Below are 27,840 nucleotides of genomic sequence, written 5' to 3'. Positions count from 1 at the left end.
CATGATACTGCAATTTTTAGAGCTATGAAGGCATTTACCCTCTCATCTTACAGACAAAAAAACTAAGGCTCAGAGAGGTTAATTAAGCTGCTCCTTGACCCAGGCCAGTTAACACCAGACCCAGGATTACAGCCCAGTTGTTTGGTCAGCTTCCATATCACCATGCTTCCCCCAGAAAGAGGTTGGAGGAACATACTGGTATATAAAGAGCTGTCATCATCCTCATCTTCTTCCTCTTCCTCCTCTTCTCTTGTGTACAGGCAAGAAGAGTCTTCATAGTCTGACTCATGAGGCACATTTTCTTTATTGTCATCACATTCAATCACAACAGTTGGCACTTGTCTTATTTCTGGAAGGCCCAGAGGTCCTGCCTTTGTGACACCATCACCCGAGTGCAAACCAGAGCTGTGGTAGGAAGTGGAACAGGGGACCCGCTGCTCAGAGCTGTTGAAAGAGAAGGAGGAAAGAGGAAATTAGTTTTGGACAAAGTGCCATATAAATGTATACCAGAAATTCCAGTAGCCTTAAAACCAATGCAACCATGTCACATGAAATTAAAGGGTAATCAATGCTTGAAAGCTCAGTGGTCCAGGCCTGAGAGACAAAGTCTTCCAGGTAGTTAAAGTCCCATTTCTTATTGTAGAGCTGATCATTTTCAGATAGCAGAGTTTCTTGGTGGTGGTGGCAGCACAAGTAAGACATGAGATTTCTAATTCCACACAATTTTCTAGTTAAGATCAATTATCTCCAAGTGCCAAAGGAGGATTAATTTGCAACCCACATGCCTCATAGCAGGGGTAAAGAGATTATTTTGATATTGAAGCTAGAGATCCAGGAACAAATGAGATAATGTGAAGTTCTATTTTGGAAAGCTATAAAAGGTAGTTGGCAGGGACTGAAGGTCCCTGAATGGTGCAAGTGGTTTGCACCCATTAACCTAAGGTTGGGTGGTATTTTAATTTACCCAGTGGTGCCGTGGAAGAAAGGCCTGGCAATCTGCTTCAATAAAAATTACAGCCAAGAAAGTTCTATGGCGCAGTTTTACTCTGTATTACATGGAGTATTCCTGAGTTGGAACTGACTTGATGGCACAGGTTGGTAGGGACTGAGTGTGGTAGAATACTTGAATATCATGGATGGAGTTACAAAGAAAGCAAAGAGGTGGGATGAACAGGAGGCTGGAGATCCTACATGAGCCATGTGAGCAAACATGGCCAGGGGTGACCTAGGAGGTGTGTGTGTCTTCTCTCCTGAGGATAGTGTTAGACTATCAGCAGGGAGCCACAGCTAATTCCAGTCTAGTTTTGGGTGGGATGATCTTTTATGAAATAATGAGGATGATGTTCTTGGGTTTGCCTCTTAAGTTGAACCACTCAAATAAAAAATATTTTAAAATAAAATGTATTTTTTAAATAATAACAGGCATACAAGTTTATTGTATGAAAATTAGAACATGCATCTCATCAAATATAAAAAAAATAAGGCAGTGATTTTCCTAGTAGAATCCATCTGAGGATCCATAGCAATTTAGAGATGTTTTTAGGCTAGGCTCTGAATGAAGTCCAGCAAGTATAATATTGAGACAGAAAGATATAGTTACATTTTTAAATTCTTTTTCAGATTAGCTTGAAGTGGAATATGTATCTTTAATTTAAGGAATTTCTAAACACATGATACTCAATGGATATTCCCATCCAAAATTTTTTTACATTCATAAGGAAATGGAATGTGAAGCTATTCTACAAATCAACAAATTTTACATTTGATGATTTTACCTAAGAGAAATCTCCTTATGATGTCTGAATGCATGACAGTCTCCTTGGAAACTCTGGACTACATTTTAAATTACTGATATGTCTAATTTAAATTCAATTAACTTCCTTCCTTCCATTGTTTCTAAAGAGCTGTTTTTCCCTTTGTATTTTGCAAATATAATTTTTCAATGACACAAATGGAAAATCCAGTTAACGCATTATGAGCTATGATATTTGAGGCAATGAACTAAACCCAAATCAATCATGTATTTACTAAAATGCAGTATCTCATTGTATGTTAGCACTTTATCCAGTTGCCACGGAGTAGAATCATTCACCTTATAGCTACCCGTGAGTGTCAGAATGCAACTGTGCTCCATACAGTTTTCAATGGCTGATTTTTCAGATGTAGGCACTAATCCTTTCTTTCAGGCTCCCTGTAGGTGGAGTGGAACCTCCAGCCTTTCAGTTAGTAGCTGAGAGTGTTAACCATTTGCACCACCCAGAGACATTAGCAGTTTTAAGAAGGTCCATTGCCCACTTAATTTAATACAAATGACCATTTGAGCAGGAAAATGGAGAATATGATAGATGGTGTGGTAGTTAAGTATGTGTGTCAACTTTGCTGGGCCTGGTTGAGTTGCTGATGAGACTGGTAATCAACTCCATGGTGGAATCTACTGGGAGCAGCTGAGTAGCCAGCCGCCTTAGGGATGTGGTCTGCTTCCTGTACATAAGGAGAAGCTTTGGGGAACAGTCTCTAGCTCATGGCATGCTTGAACCCTGCATGTAGCTGTGTCATTGTTCAGCAGCCTGACATGCTCTGCTGACCCTGGGACTTTCAATGGACTTGAATTAATGGCCTGCTGTGTGGTTTGGTAACATCAGGACTGTGCCTTTTTACTTGTCCACCTTGGGCTTGTCAGTCCCAGCAGCCAGCAACTGTCTGTGAAGAAAAGTCTCTAGCTCCTCCAGGAGAAGGAGGCAGAGCTGAAGCTCAAGGCTGAGGAGATTTCTTTCACCCAGCCCCTAGAGCCTGGCACTTTGAACTCAGACTTAAAGCCTCCAAACTGTAAGAGAATAAACTCCTGTTTGTTTAAGCCATCCCATTTGTGGTATATTCTTGTCAGAGTGGCACTGGGCAACCAGAACAGATGGTCTCCAGGGAGACAAATTAACAGTTGAATAAAGTTGACCAGCAGCCCTTCTATCAGGCAGGGAAACTGAATTACAATTGTGCTTGGAATTCCACACTGTGTATTAAAGGGAAATGAGGATGGAAGATGAAAAAAAACTGTAATTCTATGGTCTGTGTTTTCCCCACCTCTGCCTTCCCTCCCCACCATTACAGTTTAGTTAGCAATAGATTCTAAAAAGGTACTGACAGAGTTGGGGATACCACAGATGGGCGCTAGGGATGAAAAGCATGGGAGAAACAGGAAACTAGGGTATCTCCTCCCTCAAAAGAACATGGGTTCAAAATTCCAACATCTTTCTTTGCAGAAATGAAAAAGCTTATCCTCAAATTTACATGGAGTGATGAGGTGCCCCCAATAGACACAGTAATCTTGAAAAAGAAAATCAATGTAGGAGGACTCATACTTCTTGCTTTCAAAACATACTATAATGCTACAGTAATCAAAACAGCATGGTACTGATATAATGATAGGCATATAGACCAATGGAATAAAATTGAGAGTCTAAGAATAAAATAATATACTTATGGTCAATTGATTTTTGACAAGAGTGCTAACTAGTCCACTCAATGGGGGAAAGAAAAGTCTCTTTAATAAATGGTGCTGAGACATGAAAAAACTGAAGCTGAAGCACGATCTCACACTACATACAAAAATTAACTCAAAATGGGATCTAATACTATAAAACCCTTTGAAAACAAATGGGTAATGCTTCATTCTATGGGAACTCTGATGGCATAATGCCTAAGGCATTTGACTGCTTATCAGAAGGCTGGTGGTTCAAACCCACCAGCCACTCCTTGGAAGGAAGATTGGTCAATCTACTTCCATAAGTTCTGGTAGCGTAGTGCCTAAGGCACTTGACTGCTAACCAGAAGTCTGGTGGTTCAAATCCACCAGCCACTCCTTGGAAGGAAGGTTGGGCAATCTACTTCCATAGTGATACTGCCTCAGAAACCAAAGGAGGGGTTGCTATGAGTCGAGTCCGATTCGATGGCACATAACAACAACAACAACTGCCTCAGAAACCCAAGGAGGGGTCACTATGAGTCGGGTCCGACTTGTCGGCAAACAACAACAACAATGCTTCATTCTGAACCTATTTTTTTTTTTTTAAATTATTTATTTCATTGTTGTTGAGAATATACACAGCAAAATATACACGAATTCAAAAGTTTTTATATGTACAGTTTAGTGACATTGATTACATTTTCAAGTTGTGTAAATATTCTCATTCTCCTTTTCTGAGTTGTTCCTCCCCTATTAAAATAAACTCACTATCTGTCCCCTCCCCAGTTCCTATCTAGTCTTTTGAGTCGTTATTGCCAATTTGATCCCATATAGGTATTTTTTAAAAGAGCATAACGCTCTAGGCAGCTGTTTTTTACTGTTGTTGTTAGGTGCTGTCGAGTTGTGTGACTCATAGCATATGCCTGTGCCAGCCTCACAATCCTTGCTATACTTGAGCCCATCATTGCAGCCTCTGTGTCAATCCATCTCTATGAGGGCCTCCCCTTCTCTGTTGACCCTCCACTTTACCAGGCATGATGTCCTTCTCCAGGAAATGGTTCCTTCTGACAACATGACCAAAGTATGTGAGACAAAGTTTGGCCATTCTTGCTTCCAAGGAGCATTCCTTTTAATTAGTTAAGGTAAATTATTATTTGGTTTTAAGAAGACTTCATGGGATATTTTTGGTTTAAGGTTCAAAGATTATCTTAGGGCAATAGTTTTAGGGGTTCATCCAGCCTCCATGGCCCCAGGAAATCTGAATTCCATGAGAATTTGAAATTCTGCTCTGCATTTTTTCCCTTTTAATTAGGACTCTTCTATAGACTCTTTGATCAAAATGTTCAGTAATAGTAGCCAAACACCATCCAGTTCTGATCTCATGGCAAAGAGGGCAGTTGTTCATGGAGGCAATAGCCACACATACCATATCTTCCTCCTATTTCTCTGTTGCTCAAGGAGAATAGTGTGGTGCCTTGAATGGACATGTGCAAGCTTCTAAGACTCCAGGCACAATGCAATAAACTAGGAGGTAACAGAAGCACTAAATATAATATTAGGTTAATCAACTGGGATTTGACCTAGTTGTTAACAATGGATTGTTTGATTTGACATCAAAAGTGCAAGCAAAAAAGAGAATAACAAAACAGATAAATTGTACTGCATCAAAGTGAAAAACTTACGTTTATCAAAGAATTTTATCAACAAAGTGAAGAGATAACCTACAAAATTGAGAGAAAATTTTTAGGAACCCTATATCTGAAAGAGTTCAACATCCAGAGTATATGAAGAATTCCTGTAACTGAACAAAAAAGAAGACAAAAAAACTTAATTAAAAATGGACAGAGGAGTTGAATAGACATATTGCCAAAGAGGATATAAAAATGACCAACAATGACATGAAAAGATGCTTAATATTACAGTGGTGTGCCTTTGAGTTGATTCCAACTCATAGCAACCCTAAAGCACAGAGGAGAACTGCCCCATAGGATTTCTTAGGTTGTAATCTTTAAGGGAGCAGATTGCCAGGTCTTTTCTCCTGCACAGTGGTTGGTGGGTTCAAACTGCTGACCTTTCAGTAGCAGCCAAGTGCTTAACTCCTGTGCTAGGGTTCCTTCATTAGTCATTGTTGTTATTAGGTGCCATAGTCTGTATAGACAAAAGGACAAAACGCTGCCCAGTTCTGCGGCATACAACTCCTTGAGGGTCATCTTCTTTTGAACTCACCTTCTACTTTACTAAGGATGATGTCCTTCTCCATGGTCTGGTCCCTTCTCATCACATGTTCAAAGTATGTGAGACAAAGTCTTGCCATCCCTGATTCTAAGGAGCATTCTGGCTGGACTTCTTCCAAGGCAGATTTGCTTGTCAACACCATAATTCAAAGGCATGAATTCTTCTTCAGTCTTCTTTATTCATTGTCTAGCTTTCCTATGCATATGAAGCGACTGAAAATACCATGGCTTGAGTCAGGCACACCTTAGTCCTCAAAATGACATTTTTGCTTTTTAACGCTGTAAAGAGATCTTCTGCAGCAGATTTGCCAAATATAATACATTGTTTGATTTCTTGACTGCTTTTTCCATGGGCATTGATCATGGATCTAAGTAAAATAAAGTCCTTGATATTGATAACTTCATTCTTTTCTCTGATTATCATGATGTTGCTTATTGGTCTAGTTGTGAGGACTTTTATTTTCCTTATGTTGAGGTGAGATATACTCAGGGTCATACTTTGGTTTTTGTGGACTTGTTTTAATTTTCTTCAGGTTCAGCTTGAACTTGCATATGAGCAACTGATGGTCTGCTTCACAGCCAACCCATCATTTTGTTCTGACTGATATTGAACTTCTCCATTGTCTCTTTCCACAGATGTAGTCAATTTGACTCCTGTGTATTTCATCTGGTGAGGTCCATGTGTATGGTTGCTATTTATGTTGTTGAACAAAGGTATTTCCAATGAATAAGGTTCGTCTTTCAAAATTCTATCATGCAATCTCCGGCACTGTTTCTATCACTAAGGCCATATTTGGCCTATTTTTTCAGCTACTGATCCTTTTTGTTTCCAGCTTTCACATTCCAATCATTGATTATTATCAATGTATCTTGATTGTATGTCTGACTCTTCAATTTCTTCATCTTTAGCATTAGTGGTTGGTGAATAAATATGAATAATAGTCTTATTAACTGATCTTCCTTGTAGGTATGTAGATATTATCCTATCATTGACAGGGTTGTACTTCAAGATAGATCCTGAAATGTTCTTTTTGAGGATGAATGTGATGCCATTCCTCTCAATTTTCCATTCCTAGCATAGTAGACCATATGACTGTTCAAGTCAAGATGGCTGATGCCAGTCTATTTCAACTCACTAATGCCTAGATGAGGAGCTCTGGTAGCATAGTGGCTAAAGCACTTGACTGCTAACCAGAAGGCTGGCGGTTCAAACCCACCAGCGACTCCTTGGAAGGAAGGTTGGGCAATCCTACTTCTGTAGTGATACTGCCTCGGAAACCCAAGGAGGGGTCGCTGTGAGTCAGGGCACCCTCGACGGCACATAACAACAACAACAACAACAACAATGCCTAGATGCCTAGGATATCGATTTTTATGTGTTCCATTTCATTTTTGACCACTTCCAAATTTTTCTAGATTCATATTTCATACATTTCATGTTCAGATAATTAATGGGTATTTGCAGCTGTTTATTCACGTTTTGTGTCATGCTTCAGCAAATGAAGGTTCTGAAAAGTTTATTCCATCCAAGTTATTAGTCGACTCTACTTTGAGGAGACAGCTCTTTCCAAGTTGTATTTTGAGTGATCTGAGGTTCTCATCTTCTAGCACTGTGTCAGAAAATTTCCCACTGCTATTCTCAAGGTTTTTACTTCCAGTTTTTTCAAAGTAGATCATCAGGCCCTCTTTCCTAGTCTGTCTTAGTCTGGCAGATCTGCTGAAACTGTCCACCATGGGTGACCCTGCTGGTATTTGGAATACTGGTAACATAGCATCCAACAACATACTAGCCAGTACCTTATGACAAACTAACACATGAGTGGTGGTCATTAGTCATTATAACCTCAATAAACCAAACCCATTGTGGTCAAGTCAATTCCAAATCATAGTGACCCTCTAGGACAGACTAGAACTCCCTCATAGAATTTCCAAGGCTGTAAATCTTTACAGAAGTAGTCTGCCACATCTTTATTCCTGTGGAATGGTTGGTGGGATTGAACTGTCAATCCTTCAGTTAACACACATACTTAACCACTGTGCCACAAGGCACCTAGTTGTTAATCATTAGGGAAATGTAAATCAAAATCCCACTGAGATACTCCTTCACCCCCACTAGAATGGCTATGATAAAACAGAAACATACACGCACACACACAAGACAGAAAATAGGAAGTGTTGGTGAGAGTGTGGAATATTTAGAACCCTCATTCACTGCTAGTGTAAATGCAAAATGATACAGCCATTGTGGAAAATATGGCTGTTCCTCAAAAAATTAAACACACAACTACCATATGACCCAGCAATGCCAATCCCAGGTGTATACTCCAAAGAACTGAAAGCAGGAACACAAATAAAAACTTGTTAATTCTAGCACTACTCAAAATAAACAAAAGGTAGAAACAGCCTAAATGTCCAACAATAAATGAGTGAACAAAATATGGTACATATACATACAATAGACTATTTCTCAGCCATAAAGAGAAATGAAATACTGATACATGCTAGACCATGGAAGAACCTTGAAAACAGCATACTGAGTAAAATAAGTTGGCCACAGAAGGACACATATTACATGATCTCACTTATATGAACAGGCTAATATATAGTGACCAAAGTTTATTTGTGATTACCAGGGTTGGGAGGAAGAGGGCAAGGAAGAGTCATTGCTTAGGGTCACTGGGTTTCCATTTTCCATTACTGTGGCGGAATAATTTGGAAAAGGATAGTGGTGATGGTTGCAGAACATGATGAATGAAATCAATGTCATTGAATTATACACGTGAAAAATGTTAAACTGGCAAACATTTGGTTTATATATATATATATATTTATCATATATATACACAAAAATACATGGAAGGAATGAGACCTTCTAGAATAGGATGGGATGATAAGGAGGATCCCCCAGGAGCTTTGGCAGGATAAGATAACATGCTATTAGCCTTGTGAAACGGGGACCAATTGTTGGGGGTGCTGGAAAGAGTAGGATATAGACCTTGCCTGGACAATCAGGTCATCGTCCTGAAGTGATTATAGCATGTGATATGTGACAACCCCCCAAAAAAGCAAACACACTGAGTAGAACTGAGCTCTATAGGTTTTCTTCATGATAATCTTTATGGAAGCAGATCACTGGGTCTGTTTTCCATGGTGCTGCTTGGTGGGTTTGAACCATCAACCTTCAGATTAGTAGTCCAACAGAAACCGTTTGCACCACCAAGGACCTCAGCATATGATACAATGCCTAATTTCTCATAAGGGTGAAGAAAGTGTTTTCCAGGAAGCTAGGAAGACAAATACTCAGATTAACCCATCACCTGGTAATTCTATACAATGGATAGCAAACAAAGATGAATGGGAGCAGGGGAGTTGGCTGAGAAGACAGGAAAGTTATTATGTGACCTCAGAGGAGTCAAAATATGGATCTGATTCCACGTTTTGCCACTTGCCATCTTTGTGACAAGGAGTTCCGGTGGTGTAGTAGTTAAGACATTTGGCTGATAACCAAAAGGTCAGTGGTTTGAACCCACCAGCCGCTTGGCAGAAGAAAGATGAGGCAGGCTGCTTCTGTAAAGATTTACAGCCTTGGAAACCCAATGGTGGTCACTACGAGTCAGAATCAACTTGATGGCAGTGAATTTGGTTCTGGATCTTTGGTGAGAGAGACTCTGGGTGGTGTAAATGGTTAACATTTTCAGCTGCTAACCTAAAGTTTGGAGGTTCAAGTCCACCCAGAGGTACCTTGGAAGAAAGGCCTGGTGACTTATTTCTGTAAGATCACAGCCATTGAAAACCCTATGGAGCACCATATGGGGTCTCCATGAGTCAGAGTTAACTCCATGGCAACTGGGAAAAAATCTTGGTGACCTTGGACAAATTATATAACCTCTCTGAGCCTTGGCTTCCTTGGATGCAAAATTAGACTAATCATACTTTCTTTTTTGGGCTAATACACGTTAAGGGCCCCATTGGCACAGCCTTAAATGAGACTATCACTCCTTGTGGTTTCAGAACCTCTCAGTTTCAGTCAATTGTCCACATTGTTGTCTGAGCCACCTTTATAAAACTCAAATCTAGTTCCTTCATTCACTAGAAACTTGGGTGCTTCCCTAGACAAAAAAACAGTGCTCCAAGAAAGACTAGGGGTCCTAAGAAGTGAAACAAATGTAATATTTGGTAACACATTTTGAGTTATCATGTTTGAGGCAGTGGACTAAACTAACTTGAATGCAGCATCTTATTAAATATCAGATAGCAGCACTATCTCCTTCCCTGGGAGCTCTGATGGCATAGTGCCTAAGGCATCTGACTGCTAAACAGAAGGCTGGCGGTTCAAACCCACCAGCCACTCCTTGGAAGGAAGACTGGGCAATCTACTTTTGTAGAGATACTGCCTTGGAAACCCAGAACCAACTCGATGGTAGAAAGTTTGTTTTTTTTTGGTTTTGGTTATCTCCTTCCCTAGTGGTGGTGGGTGGGAAGGGGAACATCCAGCAGAACTTCAGCCCCAGCAATGTTGGTTTCATATAATGAAATTGTCACACAAAGATTTACTCTTAAAAAGAGTCTTAGTGCTAAAGAAAAGTGAGAACTACTGGCCTATAAGACTGTCATTTAAACCTAGCAATGCTATAAAAAAGAATGGTTCCATTAAGTCACCTCCATCTCATGGCAAACCTACATTTGTCAGAGTAAAACTGCACTCCATAGTTTTCAATGGCTGATTTCTGAGATGTACATCACCAAGATTTTCTTATAAGATGCTTCTAAGTGGACTTGAACCTCAAACCTTTTGGTTAGTAGCTGAGTGTGTCAATTGTTTGCATCACCCAGGGACTCTCTAAGCCTTACACATGCGACTCAGTTATTAACCTTGCCACATTCCTTGTCCTTACCTCTGTCTCCATATAACTTACCCTTTTAAAAATAATTCAAACCAAACTCACTGCCATCGAGTCAATTCCAACTCATGGAGACCCCCATTGGGTTTCTAAAGCTGTAAATCTTTACAGAAGTAGATTGCCCCATCTTCCTTCTGTGGACCGGCTGGTGGGTTTGACCCATTCACCTTCTGGTTAGCAGTTAAATGCCTTATTCACTGTGTCATCAGAGTACTTTTACTTACCCTTTAGTCACAAACAACTATGATTTAATGCTCTTGGCCTGGAAAGTTCTTCCATTGTATTCACACCTCATTAATTCATACTTATTTTTCAATATTTGTCTCAGGGCTAATGTTCACAAAAGATTCCATAATTGTATACATTGTGAATATTTGTTTACTTAGTGTCTCCTTCTCTTCCCATCCAAAGCTATAGGCTCCTTGAGAAGCAGGGATCTTTGGTGTCTGGGTCTGGTGCCTTGCACTATGCCTGACACAAAATAGACATTTAGTAATTGTTCATTATTTTCGACAAAGGAAATAAATATGGGCTGGATTCACTGGTATTTAGGTGAATTTGTGAGTGACATTGACAAATTATATTAAAAGTGCATTGATTAAGGGATTTTTTTAGTTTTCACAGAGGAATCTGGTGATTTACTGTAGGGCTCTGGGTACCTTGACTTGGCACTTTTATCAACTGATTAGATAATTATGGGAAGGGGATCTTCATTAAATATGTGGAACAACTGAGGCAGAGAAGGAACAGACGGGAAAAAAGTGAGCATATATTGAACAGCTGCTATGTGTTGCTCACTGTTCTAGAAACTTTGACCTACCTGTAGTGTCTCATCTCATCTTTTTGTTGATCCTGAAGGGAAGGTACTACTATCCCCATTTTATTGAGCAGGAAGTTGATGCTTTGAAAGGGTGATTAATAGGCACATGAGAAGTGAAAGAAGCAGTTGGTATTTGAGTCCATTCTGTTACAATATGCTATATTCAACACTGAACTCTATTACTTATAAGACTGTGTACATCAATTAATAAAACAAACTCCACTAATTCTGCAAGATGGAGGATACATCTTGTGTACAAAATGGGCATTATTATTGAAAAGTATTTTAAATCTTAATAACCAGAATAAGGGGGTTCTACCTCACCATGATCAGGCCACTCCTAAGGTACTGAGTTTAAAGAATTTACCTAGTACACTGGGTTTAGAATGGTCATTCATTTGCATATTGTCTATGGCTCTTTTTGTAGAATAGCAAGAGTTGAGAAGTTGCAACAGAAACCATCTGGCTCACAAAGCCTAAAATATTTACTATCTGGCCTAAGGCATTTGACTGCTAACCAGAAAGCTGGTGGTTCAAACCTACCAGCCACTCCTCAGAGGGAAGACTGGCAATCTACTTACATAGAGATATGCCTCAGAAACCCAAGGAGAGTTCGCTATGAGTAAACACAATGTTTACAATTGTGGAATCTTTTGTGAACATTAACCTGAGACAAGTATTAGAAAATAAGTATGAATTAAAAAGGTGAGGCTAAGATGGGAGAACATTTCAGGCCAAGAGTATTAAATCATAGTTGTTTGTGACTGAAGGGTCAGTGAGTGAGAGTGAATGAGAATCCGGCCCTTTACCAAAAACGTTTCCTGAACTTTTGATCATACAACTCATTTTTTGTTGTTGTCATATTTGAAGTTTGTTTACAATATTATTTACTTTACAGTTTTCTTTAGTCAACTAAAACAACAAACTTTAGCTTCATTGTCAACACTATTTTTGTAATTATAGGTTTTATATGTCAATTTATGTTTATAATTTATCTATATAAATGCATAGCTATGAAAACTTTTTTTCATAGCTATGAAAATTTTATAAAATATTTTTCTAAATTAGATTTTATGTACCACCAATGATGTACATATCACATTTTGGTTAAATGTTGGCCTGTTGTTGTTAACTGCCATTGAGTTGACCTCTTATTCATGGTGAAACCCCTTACAAGAGAATAAAAGGCTGCCCGGTCCTATACCAACCCTGTGATAGGTTGTGGATTGGACAGTTATGATCTAGAGGGCCCAGACCAGGATTTTTCAACTTTGGTACTTCTATGGATTGAATGTGTCCCCCCCAAAATACGTGTTGTAAATTCTAACTCCAAACCTGTGGTTATAATCCCATTTGGGAATGAATTTTCTTTGTTACTTTAACGAGGCTGTGTTAATGTGAGGTTATGTCTTGAGTCAATCTCATTTGAGATACAAAAGGAACAGATTAAGTAAGAAGACATGGTAAAGACAGATGCCATCCTACATGAAAATTGCTGAGGAAAAGAAACTCAAAAGAGACAAGGACTTTCCTCCAGAGCTGCCATATCATGAAATCTTCCCCTAAACCTGGCATCCTGAATTCAGACTTCTAGTCTTTAAACTGTTAGAAAAGCATTGGTCAATGTACAACCATTTCAGGAGGCACCATATGATCAAAAACTGATGATACTGAAGGAAAAGTGCAAGCCGCACTGAAGGTATTGGCAAAAAACAAGGCTCCAGGAATTGACAAAATACCAATGGAGATGGTCAACAAACAGGTGCAATGCTGAAAGCACTCACCTGTCTATGTCAAGAAATGTGGAAGACAGCTACCTGGCCAACTGACTAGAAGAGAGCCACATCTGTGCCCATGCCACAGAAAAGTGATCCAACAGAATGTGGAAATTATATCACACACAAGTAAAATTTTGCTGTAGGTATTAAAAAAAAAAAAAAAAAAAATGGTTGCAGCAGTATATTGACAGGGAACTGCCAGAAAGATTCAGAAGAGGACATGGAATGAAGTATAGCATTCCTGACCTCAGATGCTTCCTGAAAGCAGAGAATTTCAGAAAGATGTTTACCTATGCTTTATCCTCTCTGCAAAGGTATTTGACTATATGGATCATAACAAATTATGGTTAACAATGGGAAGAATGGGAACTCCAGATCATTTAATTGTGCTCATGCAGAACCATGACCAAGAGGAAGTCACTGGAACAGAACAAGGGGATATTGTGTGGTTTACAATAGGAAAGGTGTGTGTCAGGGTTGTATCTTTTCACCATGCTTATTCGATCTGTATGCTGAGCAAATAATCTGAGAAGCTGAACTATATGAAGAAGAACACAGAATCAGGATTGGAGGCTGACTCATTAACAAACTGCAATATGCAGATGACACAATCTTGCTTACTGAAAGAGAAGAGGACTTGAAGCACTTACTGACGAAAATCAAAGACTACAGTTTTCAGTATGGATTGCATCTCAACATTAAGAAAACAAAAATTCTCACACCTGTATCAATAAGCAACATCACAATAAATGAAGAAAAGACAGGTTGTCAAGAATTTCATTTTACTTGGATACACAATCAATGCTGATGGAAGCAGCAGTCAAGAAATCAAATGATGTATTGTTGCATTAGGCAAATCTGCTGCAAAGGACCTCTTTAAAGTGTTAAAGGGCAAAGATGTCACTTTGAGGACTAAGATGACCTGACCCAAGTCATGGTATGTTCAGTCACCTCATATGCATACAAAAGCTAGACAATGAATAAGGAAGATCAAAGAAGAACTGATGTATTTGAAGTCTGGCGTTGGTGAAGAATACTGAACATACATATCATGGAGTGCCAGAAGAACGAACAAACGTGTCTAGGAAGGAGTACAGTCAGAATGCAAGATTTCATTTCACATACTTTGGTCATGTTATCAGGAGGGACCAATCCCTGGAGAAGGACATCACGCCTGGTAAAGTACAGGGTCAGTGAAAAAGGAAAAGAAACTCAGTAAGAAGGATTGGCACAGTGGTTGCAATGATGGGCTGGAGCATATCAATGACTGTGAGGACGGTGCAGGACCAGGCAGTGTTCCATTCCATTGTCCATAGCATCATTACGAGTCAGAATCAACTCGATGGCATCCAACAATAACTGTGAGAAAATAAACTTTTGTCTTGTTAAACCTACCCACTTGTGATATTTCTTATAGCAGCATCATGTCACTAAGAACTATTGATATTTTGGGGCTAAAAAATTGTGTTGGGGCTGCTCTGTGCACTGTGGGATGCTTAATAGCATCTTTGGCTTCTGTCCACTAGATGCCAGTGGTAACCTCTTCCCAATTGTGACAACCAAGAATGTCACCAGACATTACCAGATGTCCCTTAGTGAGCAAAACTACCTTGCCCTTCCTCATTTGAGAACCACTGGCCAAGAGAATCCAAAACCGCAATGCTGCCTGCTGCATTCTCAGAGTAACATCAAGTGAGTCTCTTCTGAAAGAAACATTCATATTGACTGTCAAGAATTTTCAGTTCACTGAATGATCAAGAGTTATCCAAAAAAAAAAAAAAAAAAAAGGGAAAAAAAGAAACACCAAGTTGCCATCAAATCAACTCTGACTCCTAAGGGTCAGAGTTGACTGTGCTCCATAGGATTTTCAATGAAGGTTTTCTGGAAGCAGATCTCCAGACCTTCCAAGAAGCCTCTGGGTGGACTTGAACCTCCAATATTTCAATTAGCAGCTAAACATGTTAACTATTTGCACCACCTGGGGACTCCCCGGATCCTATCTAATAAGGCACTGTCTTCCTGTGTTAGGGCTGGCACTGTGCAGGCTGTACCAACGCTCTGATGCCATTATGTTATTTGCCCTCTTGCTCCAGTCCCTACAGTTTCTCCATTAGTTAAGAACTCCAAACTGATTTTTTTTTTTTTTAATTTGTATTGTGATCTGGGTGAAAGTTTACAGAGCAAATTCATTTTCCACATAGCAGCTCACATACACTTTGTCTCATGATATTGACTGCAGTTTCCCACAATGCAACAGCTCCTCTCCCACTTCCTCCCCATAGTTACCTCTTCCCTGTGTCCTTCCCTCCATACACTCTTGCCCCCTGAGCTGTTTCCCTGTGCATACACAGCCCTATTAGTCTCCCATGAGTGATCTCTCCAAGGAGTATATCTGCCTAATGTAAATGTTCAGCTCATATGCCTGTCTTTTGTTTGGCTGGATGCTACAGAAGTGGGTTCAGTTCCAGACCTGAAGGGCAGCTAGGGGCCATTGTCTCAGTGGTTTCATCAGGCTCCATCAGACCAGCAAACCTGGTCCCCCCCCCTCTTTTTTTTTTTATGATTTTGAGTTTTGTTCCACATTGTTCTCCCACTCTATCCAGGATCTACTACACAGATGTCCCTCTGATCCAAACTGACTCTTGAGTGAAGTAGGTTTTCTCAGCATGTTGCCTAGGTCAATGATTTCCTAAATGACACCGCTGTGGCCTTAAAGAGTCACCATGCTTTCCACGGTACCTCTCAAACTCCCTGGGGAAAATTGACTCATGCAATAAGATTTATTCTAGACCATGCGTGTCAGAACTGTTCAGGATTCAGTATTTAGTTTGCTTGGAATTCAAATAGATTTCATTGCACATGGATTGTGTTCACTGCTCTTCTTCCTCTTGGCTGATTAGGTACTAAAAGTACAGGTAAACATAGGGTATCTCATGCTGACCTCCTAGATGGAGCCTTTGTTCCCTTCTCACTGGCCTACTGCAGATAATAATGGTAAAAGTTAAAACATTTTGACACTCACACTGTGCCATGTGTTGATTCACTTAAGGCTCACAATAACCCTATGAAATAGGTACTATCGTTATCCCATTTTAGAGCAAAAAAACCAAGGCACATGGCCAAAGTCACACAGGCAGAGGTATTGCAGCCATTATTAAAGCCAGGTAATAAGACTCTAGACCTGGTCTTTTAATGTCACTATATTGTTGTTATCTACTGTGGTGTCAGCCCCTGACTCACGCTGACCCATGTACAATGGAATGAAACGTTGCCCAGTCCTGCATTATCCCCATGTTCAGTTGTAGATTGCACCATTGTGATTTGTAGGGTTTTCCTTGGCTGGTTTTTGGAAATAGAGCACCAGGCCTTTCTTCCTAGTCTCTTAAGTTCATCTTAGTCTGGAAGACTCTCTTGAAACCTGTTCAGCATCATAGCAATACACAGGCCTCCACTGACAGACAGGTGGTGGCTGTGCCTGGGGTGCATTAGCTAGAAGATGAATCTGAGTAGCTTGCATCCCACCCACTGCCACTGAATTAATTCTGACTCATAGTGACCTTATAGGACAGAGTAGAACTGCTCTATAGGGTTTCCAAAGCTATAAATCTCCCTCCCCCCCACTTTTATTGTGGTGAAAACATACACAAGATATTCGCCAACATAACAACTTCCCCATTTACACCAAGGCTATAAATCTTTATGGAAGTAGACTCCCCATCTTCCTCCTATGGAACTGCTTATGGGTTTGAACTGCTAACCTTACAGTTAGCAGCCCAATGCTTTAACCACAGCACTACCAGAGCTTTTGGTCTCTTCCATCCAAAAACCAAAAAACCAAACTCAGTGCTATCAAGTCAGATCCAACTTATAGCAACCCCTCCTTGGGTTTCTGAGGTAGTATCACTACAGAAGTAGATTGCCCAATCTTTCTTCCAAGGAGCGGCTGGTGGGTTTGAACCACTGGTCTTCTGGTTAGCAGTCAAATGCCTTAGGCACTATGCTACCACAGCTCCTCTAAAGGTCTCTTGCATGGATAAGATAGGACAGGACACTGCCGTCAAGTCGGACCCTCATAGCAACCCCTTCTTGGGTTTCTGAGGCAATATCACTATGGAAGTAGATTGCCCAACCTTCCTTCTGAGGAGTGGCTGGTGAGTTTGAACCTCCAGCCTTCTGGTTAGCAGTCAAATGCCTTAGGCACTATGCCACCAGAGCTTCCTCTTGCATGTTGTTGTTGTTATTTGCAGTCGAGTTGGCCCCGACTCATAGCGACCCCTCCTTGGGTTTCCGAGGCAGTATCACTATGGAAGTAGGATTACCCAACCTTCCTTCTGAGGAGTGGCTGGTGGGTTTGAACCGCCAGCCTTCTGGTTAGCAGTCAAGTGCCTTAGGCACTATGCTACCAGAGCTCCTTCCTCTTACATAGAGGGTAAGAATTCTACTTCTGAACCTCCACTGCCCTCATGAAGTCACTATACTGCCACCTATATGACAGCAGTTCTGGAATGGCTCCTTAACCTTACTCTTCCAGAACCTATCCCTGTCCTTACCACCCCCGGACTATCCTCTACACTGTAGTCAGACAGGTCTCATCATGTAGTTAACAAACTACATAATTGTTAACAATTAACAAACCTTTGAAGGGTCTCATTGTTAGCTGGATGAACTCCACACTCCTTGGCATGGACTAGAAGGCACTTTACCATCTGGCCCCACAATTCCTTTCAGTCTTATTTTTTACCTTTCTTTACTGCATAAACACCCAGTGCTCTAGCCACATCAGCCACTTGCCACTTTCCAAGTATGTTGTGGACTTTCCTGCCTCCTCCCCCTGCTTCCTGCCATTGTTCTTATCTTTCCTCAGTGTTAGTCTGGAGCACCCTACCCATCCTTCAGGGGTAGCCCAAGTGCCATTTCTTTTGAGAAGCCCTTTCTGATTTTCCAATGGAAATCCATTACCTCCCTGTGCTTCCACTCCTCTGCCCCCACCCACCACATTATTTTATAATTACATGTCATTGAGGCATCTACCTCCTCCACTGATTCTGAGCCTCTCAAAGACAGGGACTGATTATTAGTTATCTTCATATACCAACTCCATCATTACACATGCTTTAAGAAATGATGGAAAACTCTCTTGGAATCAGAGTAAGCCATGTTGTGTTTCCCATCACTTAATTCACTAAAAGTGATCTCTAGATAATAGAGTCTTGCTATTGGAGGGAAAGTATCTTTGTGAAAGGGGAACTAAGTTATTGAAAATGATGATCTAGAGTTCTCTTTCTGAGAAATACAGTCTGAAGGAGACAAACCACAGAGATCTATGCAAAGAAGAGTGCCATGGTCACCATAGGCCTTTCAACTGAAGAACTACATGTGGACAGAAGATGTAACAGGGATTATGTAAGGTTATTAAATCAGCTATCTTTGAGTTGGCTCTAACTCATGGCACACTTATATATGTCAAAGGAGAACTGTACTCCATAGGCTTTTCAATGGCTGATTTTCTTCCAAAGTGCCTTTGGATGGACTGGAACCTCCAGTCTTTGTTAGCAGCCAAGTGTGTTAACTGTTTTCACCCAAGGACTCCGTAAGGATGTCACATTTTCCAATTCTACACTCTGGGGCTGCCAGTCCACTTCAATGAAGACTGTCCAGAGTTTGGTTGTTTTGTAAGGTGGGGTAGTTGGACTAGATGAGATCTGTAAGATTTCTTCTTACACTAAAATTTTACAATGAATTTAAATATACATAAAAGATTTCTATGTTGTTCTCCAATATATTAGAAACATAGGAAAGGAAAAAAAAAAAAGAATAAGCTTATGTTCTCAGTCATCTGGTAATTACAAATAATGTAATTTTTCTGACCAACCTAACAGGATTAGTGTGCAGAAACCAAAGAACATTCATTCCACGACACTCACAAGATGTTGCACAGTTGCACTATTTTTGAGTATTTCTATCCCACTAATTAAATAATCCAGTGACAGTCCTCAGCTCAAGATGAAGAAGCAGGGTATCTTTCAAAATAGCTGTAACAGCTAACACATATGGCCCTGTATGTGTCCCTTAAAAATGCTTTATAAAATAAATGGTGGTGGAATAATTTGGAAAAGGATGCTGGTAATGTCTACACTACAGAGCCTGGGTGGCACAAGCAGTTTGCAATCAGCTGCTAACTTGAAGGTCATCAGTTCAAACACACCCAGCAGCTCCACGAAAGAAAAGACCTGGCAAACTGCTTCCTTACATACTACAGCCAAGAAGACCTGACAGAGCTGTTCTACTCTGTAACACATGAGGTTGTCTTGAGTCAGAGGCCGACTTGACAGAAACTCTGCCATCGAGTCAGATTCAACTCATAGTGACCCCTCTTTGGGTTTCCAAGGCAGTATCACTATGGAAGTAGATCACCCAACCTTCCTTCCAAGAAGTGGCTGGTGGGTTTGAACCACCAGCCTTTTGGTTAGCAGTCAAGTGCATTAGGCACTATGCCACCAGAGCTCCCAACTTGACAGCAGCTAACAACAACAACAAAAAACTATAAGGTGAACACCAGGTAGGCATACTCCTTAGAGCAATCAACCACATAAGATCAGATGGGCAGTATTGGGATAGGAAGATAGCTCAGAGGGCAGGAATGCATAGCAAAAGGACACAGGGAAAAGGTAACCACAAGGCAGAAGTGGGAAGAGAGTTATTACATTATGGGGATTGCAATCAATGTCATGGAACAAAATGTGTATGAACTAACCAAAAACAACACAAGAACTGCCGTGGAGTCGGATCCAACTCAGAGCAACCCTTCCTTGGGTTTCCGAGGCTGTATCACTATGGAAGTAGATTGCCCAGCCTTCCTTCTGAGGAGTGACTGGTGAGTTTGAACCACCAGCCTTCTGGTTAGCAATCAAATGCCTTAGGCACTATGCCACCTAGTATAGTATATGAACTATTGTATGGAAAATGAATTTGCTCTGTAAACTTTCACTCAAATCACAATTAGACAAGCAAACAGTGTTTGCACAATATGAATGTAATTCATATCACTGAACTGTACATGTAAAAGCTGTTGAATGACCAAATGCTTCGTTATATATATTTTTACCATCACAACAAACTAGTACTCTTTAAATATTCATTATCTTATTTAATCTTCACAAAATCTTGCTAAATTAGGAAGAAATTATTGTAATCTTGATTTTACGGATGAGGACATTGAGTCTCTGAGACAATCAGTGGAATGGCTGTGACTGCAGTAAGGAAGAGAACTGGGGTCTTCTCACTCTAAGGACTGTGCCCTTTCCTTAAACCACGCTGTTTCCTCCCAGAGAACCAGAGAGGCCCACCGTTTTCCTGAACACCCAGATGCTGACTATGAAACAACAAATTTAAAATAATATGGACTCTGATCATTGTCCATATAATAAAAAGAAGGATAACAGATGTTGACACAACCTGGCAAATATTACAGAAGTTTACACAACTTGACTACATTTTTGCTATGAATTTTGCTGTGAAGAACTCTGTGGTTAGAGGGTTGCTACTGAAAACATAGGCAGGTTTGAATTCTAGGTTTGTGCGGTAAAACTTGGGAGTAGCATATGGCTGGGGGAGAGGAGGTGTGCAGAGAGCACAGGACACAAGAGTTAAAAGGTTGCCTTACTGGGTGAGAGTAAGGCACAGACTTTATTTTTTAATAATTCATTCAAAATTGGAAGCCCAAACATTTACAACAATACAGGGTCATTACAGGAGTTGCTCCCTTTTCAAAGTAGCTTTATATTACCACTTTATCTGCATCAAATGGTAATAGATAGGAAGGTAGTGGTATTGTGATCCATCCCCCATTTCTGGGGAATAACAGGTTATCAAAGACGTTTGAAACTGTTGTAGAGAATCAAGGGCAGTTTCAAAATCAACAATCATGGTCTATTTTAAACACTTAATCTCTCTTGAAAATATCAAAGAACAACTTCACCATCATTTCTAAAGAAAAAACATGTAATAAAGGGATATTGCTCTCTGGCATCTGATTTCAAATGCATCGAGTGTCAAAATGGAAAAAAAAAAGACACTAAACATTAATCTCCTCAAAGGACAGAGAAAATGTACTATCTACAAATACGATACTGAAAATGAAATTAACAGGGACAGCTTTTGTAATGTAGTCTGCACGAATTATGAAAAGAGTTCTCAGAGGGAAGAGAGAACAATCAGCTGTTTTCCTCTTGGAGACCAAAAATGGGTGAGAAATTATGAGACAAATTGCAGAGCCCGAGGCTGAAAAATGACAGAAATAACCACTGAAGCCCAAGAAGAGAGTTAATCAGCTTCATTTTAAGAAAGCATCCACATATTGTGTGTTTCATCATGGTTTAGGATTAGCCTTCTAAGATAAGAAATGCAAGGCTAGAGCTTTTGTTTTTTGGTTGGACTTTAGTCAGCAGGAAATGATGTTCTATATATAGATTATATAGATGAGGATACTGACCCATCCAGAGTAGAGAATGTATTCTGAGTTTGATTTTTTTCTTCCAGTAATGGTAATGCATTTAAATGAATTCATTCACAACCCTTTCTCAGGGACCAATGACCCACATCTCAGAGAACCTGGCTGGGAATGGGATGTCATAAGTAAAGCTGTAAGACATAGAGTCTGACCAACAGCCTTTCCCTCCTAGCATCCTTCATTTCTGATGGAGAAACCAGCAGTGCTGACTTTTTTTTTTTTGCCCCTTCACCCAAGTTAATATGTGTCTACCCTTTAGTTATTGGTTTCCCCTCCTTTCCCCTCCAAGCCCTAGTAACCATCAAAGAATATTTCTTTTTGTGTGAAACACTTTTCTTGACTTTTTATAATAGTGGTCTCATACACTATTTGTCCTTTTGTGATTGACCAATTTCACTTAGCACAATATCCTCTACGGTCATCCATGTTATGAGATGTTTGCAGATACATTATTATTCTTTAATGTTGTGTAGTATTCCATTGTGTACATGTACCATAGTTTGTTGACCCATTCCTCCATTAGTGAATATTTAGGTTGTTTCCATCTTTTTGCTATTGTGAATCGTGCTGTAAGGAACAAGAATGTGCATTTGTCTGTTCATACAGTGGTGACTTTTCCACATGATTTTGTTCCTAGGCATTAGCGAATGTCTTAGCTTATGGTTGGCTGCATGAATGGTCCCAGGAGTATAGGATGTGGTTCAAGGATCCCTGTGTTGACTTGTTTCTGGGCCAATCACCAGCTATCTTCAGTTTCTTATCAGTTAAGTGGGAAAAAAGGACTTCCCCATTTTACAGGGTTCAAGATTAAGGGCAACGCTAGTGCTCAAACCAAAAATCAAACTCACTGTCGTGGAGTCGAGTACAACTCATAGTGACCCCTCCTTGGGTTTCCAAAGGCAGTATCACTAAGGAAGTAGATTGCCCAACCTTCCTTCTGAGGAGTGGCTGGTGGGTGTGAACCGCCAGCCTTCTGGTTAGCAGTCAAATGCCTTAGGCACTAGGCCACCAGAGCTCCTAACACTAGTGCTAAGTGCTTCCTCTGCTTAATGCTGGAACTAGGGATATAGTTCCAGTTGCCACTAAGTTAACTCCAACTCATGGTGTATGTATCAGAGTAAGAACTGAGTTCTTCTGTAGGGTTTTCAACCAGTGATTTTTCAGAAGTGGATCACCAGGTCTTTCTTCTGAGACATCTCTAGATGGACTCAAACCTTCAACCTTTCAATTAGCAGTCAATCTCAATAACCATTTGCATGAGCTGAGGACCCAGGGATGCAGTTAAATACCTGCAATTTACAACATATCAGCCATTATGGATATTCTCCATTCATTTTTCAGAAAGAGTTTCTTCCTTTATGGCTTTAGTACTTCTGGTCTGGGAAACTTTTCTGGACAATGGTTTACAAGAAGATCAAAGGATAAGCATTTATGCCCTGGGAAAAGGGAGAGTTTCTAATATTTCTGAAGAAATATTAGAAGTAATATCAGAAGATTTTCTCTCTTTTGAAACAGTTTTCCTTTTTGATCCTCTTAAGACTTCAAAAGACAATAATTGGTTGAGCAATCTGCTTCCGTAGTGATATCGCCTCAGAAACCCAAGGAGGGGTTGCTATGAGTGGGGTCCTACTCTATAGCACATAACAACAACAACCACATGGTGTCAATTAAGGAGCCCTCAGGGCATTGTGGTTAAGTGCCCAGATGCTAAATGAAAGGTTGGTGGTTTGAACCTACCAGCTGCTCCATGGAAGAATGATGAGGAAGTCTGCTTCTGCAAAAATTTCAGCCTTGGAAACCCTATGGGGGAAGTTCTACTGTTGTATAGGGTTGCTGTGAGTTGAAATCAACTGGATGGCAGTGGGCTTATAGTCTAATAGTTTGCTTGCCATCCTTGCAGGGGGAAGCTCTGTCTTGCTCATAATAATGTTGCCTTTCACTGAAAACTCATCATTGCTCATGGAATAGCAGTTAAAACTGAAAAAACAATATGTGCATTCATTTAAAGATTATACATTGTTGTTGTTAAGTACCTTCAAGTCAGCTCTGACCAGGGCTTTGAAATGGTTCAACCCTCTGCTGAGAATTTGTATTTCCACCCCAGATATACTGAACCAGAATCTACATTTTAACAAGAGTCTAAGAATCACCTAGGGAATCTTGTTAAAATGTAGATTTTGATTGAGTATGTCTGGGATGGAAATACAAATGCTCAGCAGGAGGTTGAACCAGAATGAACTGGTTTGAAGTCCTGACTCTGACTCATGGTAATTCATGTCTAACCAAATGAAATGTTGCCTGATCCTGAATCATCTTCATGATTATGATTGGCTATTTTATCAATTCATCTCATTGAATGACCCTCTCTCTACTTTATCAACCATGATGTTCTTTTCTAGAGGCTGATCTTTCCTGATGACATGTTCAAAGTAAGTGGGTAGAAGTCTCACCATGTTCATTTCTAAGGAGCATTCTGGTTGTATTTCTACTGAGACTGATTTCTTTACCAACACCAGAATTTAAATGCATCATTCCTCTTCTCTCTTCCTTTTTCATTCTCTACTTTTCACATGCATATGAAGCAAATGAAAAGACCTTGGCTTGGGTCAGGTCCACCTTAGTCATCAAAGTCAAGATTACTAATACATGCCTTAAATTCAAATAATTGACCTAAAGTAAGAGGTTGATAATTCTGCCCCAAAGGGGCAGGGACAAATGTCAATCCAGACTTTCATGAGATTTTGAAGAGATATTCTTCATTATAAGAAAGAGAAGATTTCCCTGGAAAAATGTTTCATTTAAGGGTGTAGACCATTTGCTGTACTATGAACAAAATACTGAACTTCTTCAAATCAATGCCACTTCATAAACAAATAACACTTAGGTATTCAGAGTTTCATTTTTGTTAGGGCATCAGTGCGCATCTGCTTATCCTCATGGAATTCCCTGATTCACTGGTGAAACCATCATTAACATAAGCCAGTGTAGCAAGTATGAATAAAAATAGAACTGTTAGACTGCTAGGGCTAAAAGAAACCCTGGGAATCGTTCAGTTCATGATGAAGTATTATTCTTTAGAATTCCTGTGACCCTTGAGGCAACATGAGGAAAAATAATTGTCACCATAAAATAAACCTGTACTAGGATTATAAATTGCATTGGCTTTGAAAGGTCTAAAATAATCATGGAATAATAGCATTTTAGAGATTGAAGGCATTTAGGGGCTACCTATTTCAATTTCTCCTGCTCAATGTAGACTTCATTCCTTTTTCTATGCTCTTGACACAATTTAGTTCCTAATAAGTATCAAACAAAAACCAAAGCCATTGCCATCAGGTCAATTCCAACTTCTAGTGACCCCCATTGGGTTTCCAAGGTTGTAAATCTTTGCAAAAGTAGATCGCCTCATCTTCCTTCCATGGAGCAGCTGGTGGGATTAAATTGCTGACCTTCTGGTTAACAACCAAATGCCTCACCCACTACACCAGCAAAGCACCTTCCTAATAAGTATGTGTGTATATATATATATATATATATATAAATGGGATCTTATAAGAAAATAATAATAAACTTTTTATATTGGATCTGACTCATAGAGACCTCTCCTTGGGTTTCTGAGGTGGTATCACTATGGAAGTAGAACACCCAATCTTCCTTCCAAGGAGTGGCTGGAGGCTTTGAACCACCAGCTTTCCCATTAGCAGTCAAATGCCTTAGGTACTACATTACCAGAGCTCTTAAATTTATCACTATTATTATTTTGACGGAAATAATTCAAGTGTTTTCTTACTAATTGTGTGTCTACCACAATGCTTAGAATGCAGCATTGAATAGGTTGTGAAGTGGGATCTAGAAGGTTCTAGAACCTTTCCTGGGTCTGGTTCATCACCACTGAGTTGGGCTATCTGCATTAAGTCAGATATACATCTAGTATCCCAACAGAGGTACAGCTGTTTTATTTCTAAAAACATTCACATTAAATTAACAATTTACTTCAATATATCTAAATAGGAAGTTATAGAATGCGTGAGTAAACCTTTTGGGACAGCTGTTAACTTGATCTTTCTTGATTAGTCTCAGTGTCCTCTCCAGTGGTTCTTGGGTTCTCCCTTATGTCCAGTTACAATCTTCAGTCATTCCTCTAATTCTCTAATGTTAGTCTTCTACAAACATGGAGATTACCTGCTGGCTTCCTTCCTTTTCTTGTTAAAAACCTCATTTATACATTTGGAAGACAGTATATGACTCCTTCCTCAGACCTGTCTAGAATGTTCTCATATTCTCTATCTCCCTCTTCACCTGCTTATTCCTGTTTTTCAGGTTTTAGCTTATATGCAGCTTTCCAGAGAAGTCCACCCTGAAGACCACAGATCAGCTGAACCCCTAAGTATGCTCACCTAGGATTCTGCACCTCTCACTGGTATTTACTTGTACAGTTTATGCCCCCAGCTTGCTTCAAGCTCCAAGGAGGGCAATGACCCTCTATATTTTGTTCACTGCTGTATCCTCAGTGAAAAGCTCAGGGCTCAGTCCAGAAAAGGTACTCAACAAGAACTTGTTGGTTGATCTTCCAGTCACTAAACACACACCAAAAACCAAAACCAAACTCACTGCCGTGGAGTCAGATCTAACTCATAGCGATCCCTCCTTGGGTTTCTGAGGCAATTTTACTACAGAAGTAGATTGCTCAACCTTCCTTCCAAGGAGTGGTTAGTGGTTTGAACCGCCAGCCTCCTGGTTAGCAGTCAAATGCCTCAGGCACTACGCCACCCGAGCTCCCAAGCACACAAAGATACTTTCATTTTTCTGGAGGACTTGTTTTCATTAAGGTTTAAAACTCCTTATCATCAATGATTACCTGAAATTTTCTGCTGACAAATGTCAAAGCTTTCCTGATCTATTTGTTGAGGCTTCTGGGATATGAAAAGGTAGATAAAGAATCAACTTATTAGAAATACATTTATTTGTCCACTTTTAAGGACCAAATCTAATAAACTTATCTCAGGAGAACTAAACCTATGATAGTTAAAATTTCCTAAGCCAAAATCCAGTATGTGAAAATAAATGTCATCAGAAATATAAATTGACAGTTGATACACATGAGTGATAATAGTAACAAAAACCGATTCATATTTTGCTTTTTAGTCCCACTCCAGAGATTTCAATACTTCTTTACACATGAACTGATGCCCCATCTGGTATACTCCTTCCTCTAACCTGCCCAGAATGTCCCCTCATTCCTGTTTCCCCTCTTCATCTAGTTATTTATGATTTTCAAATCTTAGCATGAAATTCTGAAAATGAACATTCAATTTTAATCCAACGATGCTGAAGATAGCTGAGCAATCAAACATAAATCCCTACACCTCCAAAATTTCCTGGAGGAAACTGTTTTTTCCAATTTTATCATACATGGTGAAAGTGTTCCACGAGAACTAAATGAGGGTACAATGTACTTCAATGGGTTACATTCATAGCCAGAATTACAGAATCTTTTTTTCTTTTATTTAAAAGTAAAAGCAAAAGAGGTTTGTTGAGAAATAGAGATGGTCCAGATCAGGAAGACTTCCAAATTCACAGAGTTAAGATGGCTGCTCTGCTGGATAATGAGGAAAAATACTTTTTTTTTTTTTTTGGTGCAGTTAGAGCAGGAACTAAAAAGTTATAAAATCATAATTGGCTAAAAGACAATCAGGGGCTACAAAGGTAGGGTATCTAAAAGTGGGGATTTAGGCAGGGATAGGTAGATAACATGTAAGTTGATTACATGACTGGTTAAAGGTATACAAACTAACTCACTGCTGTCCAGTCAAATCCGACCCATAGCAACCCCTCCTTGGGTTTCCAAGGCAGTATCACTACAAAAGTAGATTGCCCAACCTTCCTTCTGAGGAGTGGCTGGGGGGTATGCACTTCAATTTATTACATGATGGTCACAGGACAGTGGCAGGACAGGTTTTTTCTGGCAACCTGTTCAGTAAAATTATATCCTCAATCTTACCTGTTTCTAGGGGTCTGGTGGCATAGTGCCTAAGGCATTTGACTGCTAACCAGAAGGGTGGCAATTCAAACCCACCAGCCACTCCTTGGAAGGAAGACTAGGCAATCTACTTCCGATGACAGTGATTTTTTTTTTTT

The 27,840-nt window shown here is 39.9% G+C and overlaps 1 protein-coding gene across 1 annotated transcript in view; it reads right to left on the bottom strand.

The window, feature by feature from the left end:
• The window catches only part of PHACTR1 (phosphatase and actin regulator 1), an 882,368-nt gene that overhangs the window by 91,075 nt on the left and 763,453 nt on the right, over positions 1-27,840 (bottom strand). The window contains exon 8 of the mRNA XM_042782390.1: positions 197-444. Within this exon, the coding sequence (XP_042638324.1) occupies positions 197-444 (248 nt within the window). The remainder of the gene's footprint in view (positions 1-196; positions 445-27,840) is intronic.

Source organism: Orycteropus afer, unplaced genomic scaffold (assembly GCF_000298275.1).
Source record: "Orycteropus afer afer isolate SDZICR_OR568_19922 unplaced genomic scaffold, OryAfe1.0 scaffold00012, whole genome shotgun sequence".
Lineage (NCBI taxonomy): Eukaryota > Metazoa > Chordata > Mammalia > Tubulidentata > Orycteropodidae > Orycteropus > Orycteropus afer.
Note: the sequence above shows the minus strand (reverse complement) of the source record. Positions and strands in the feature narration are given on the sequence as shown.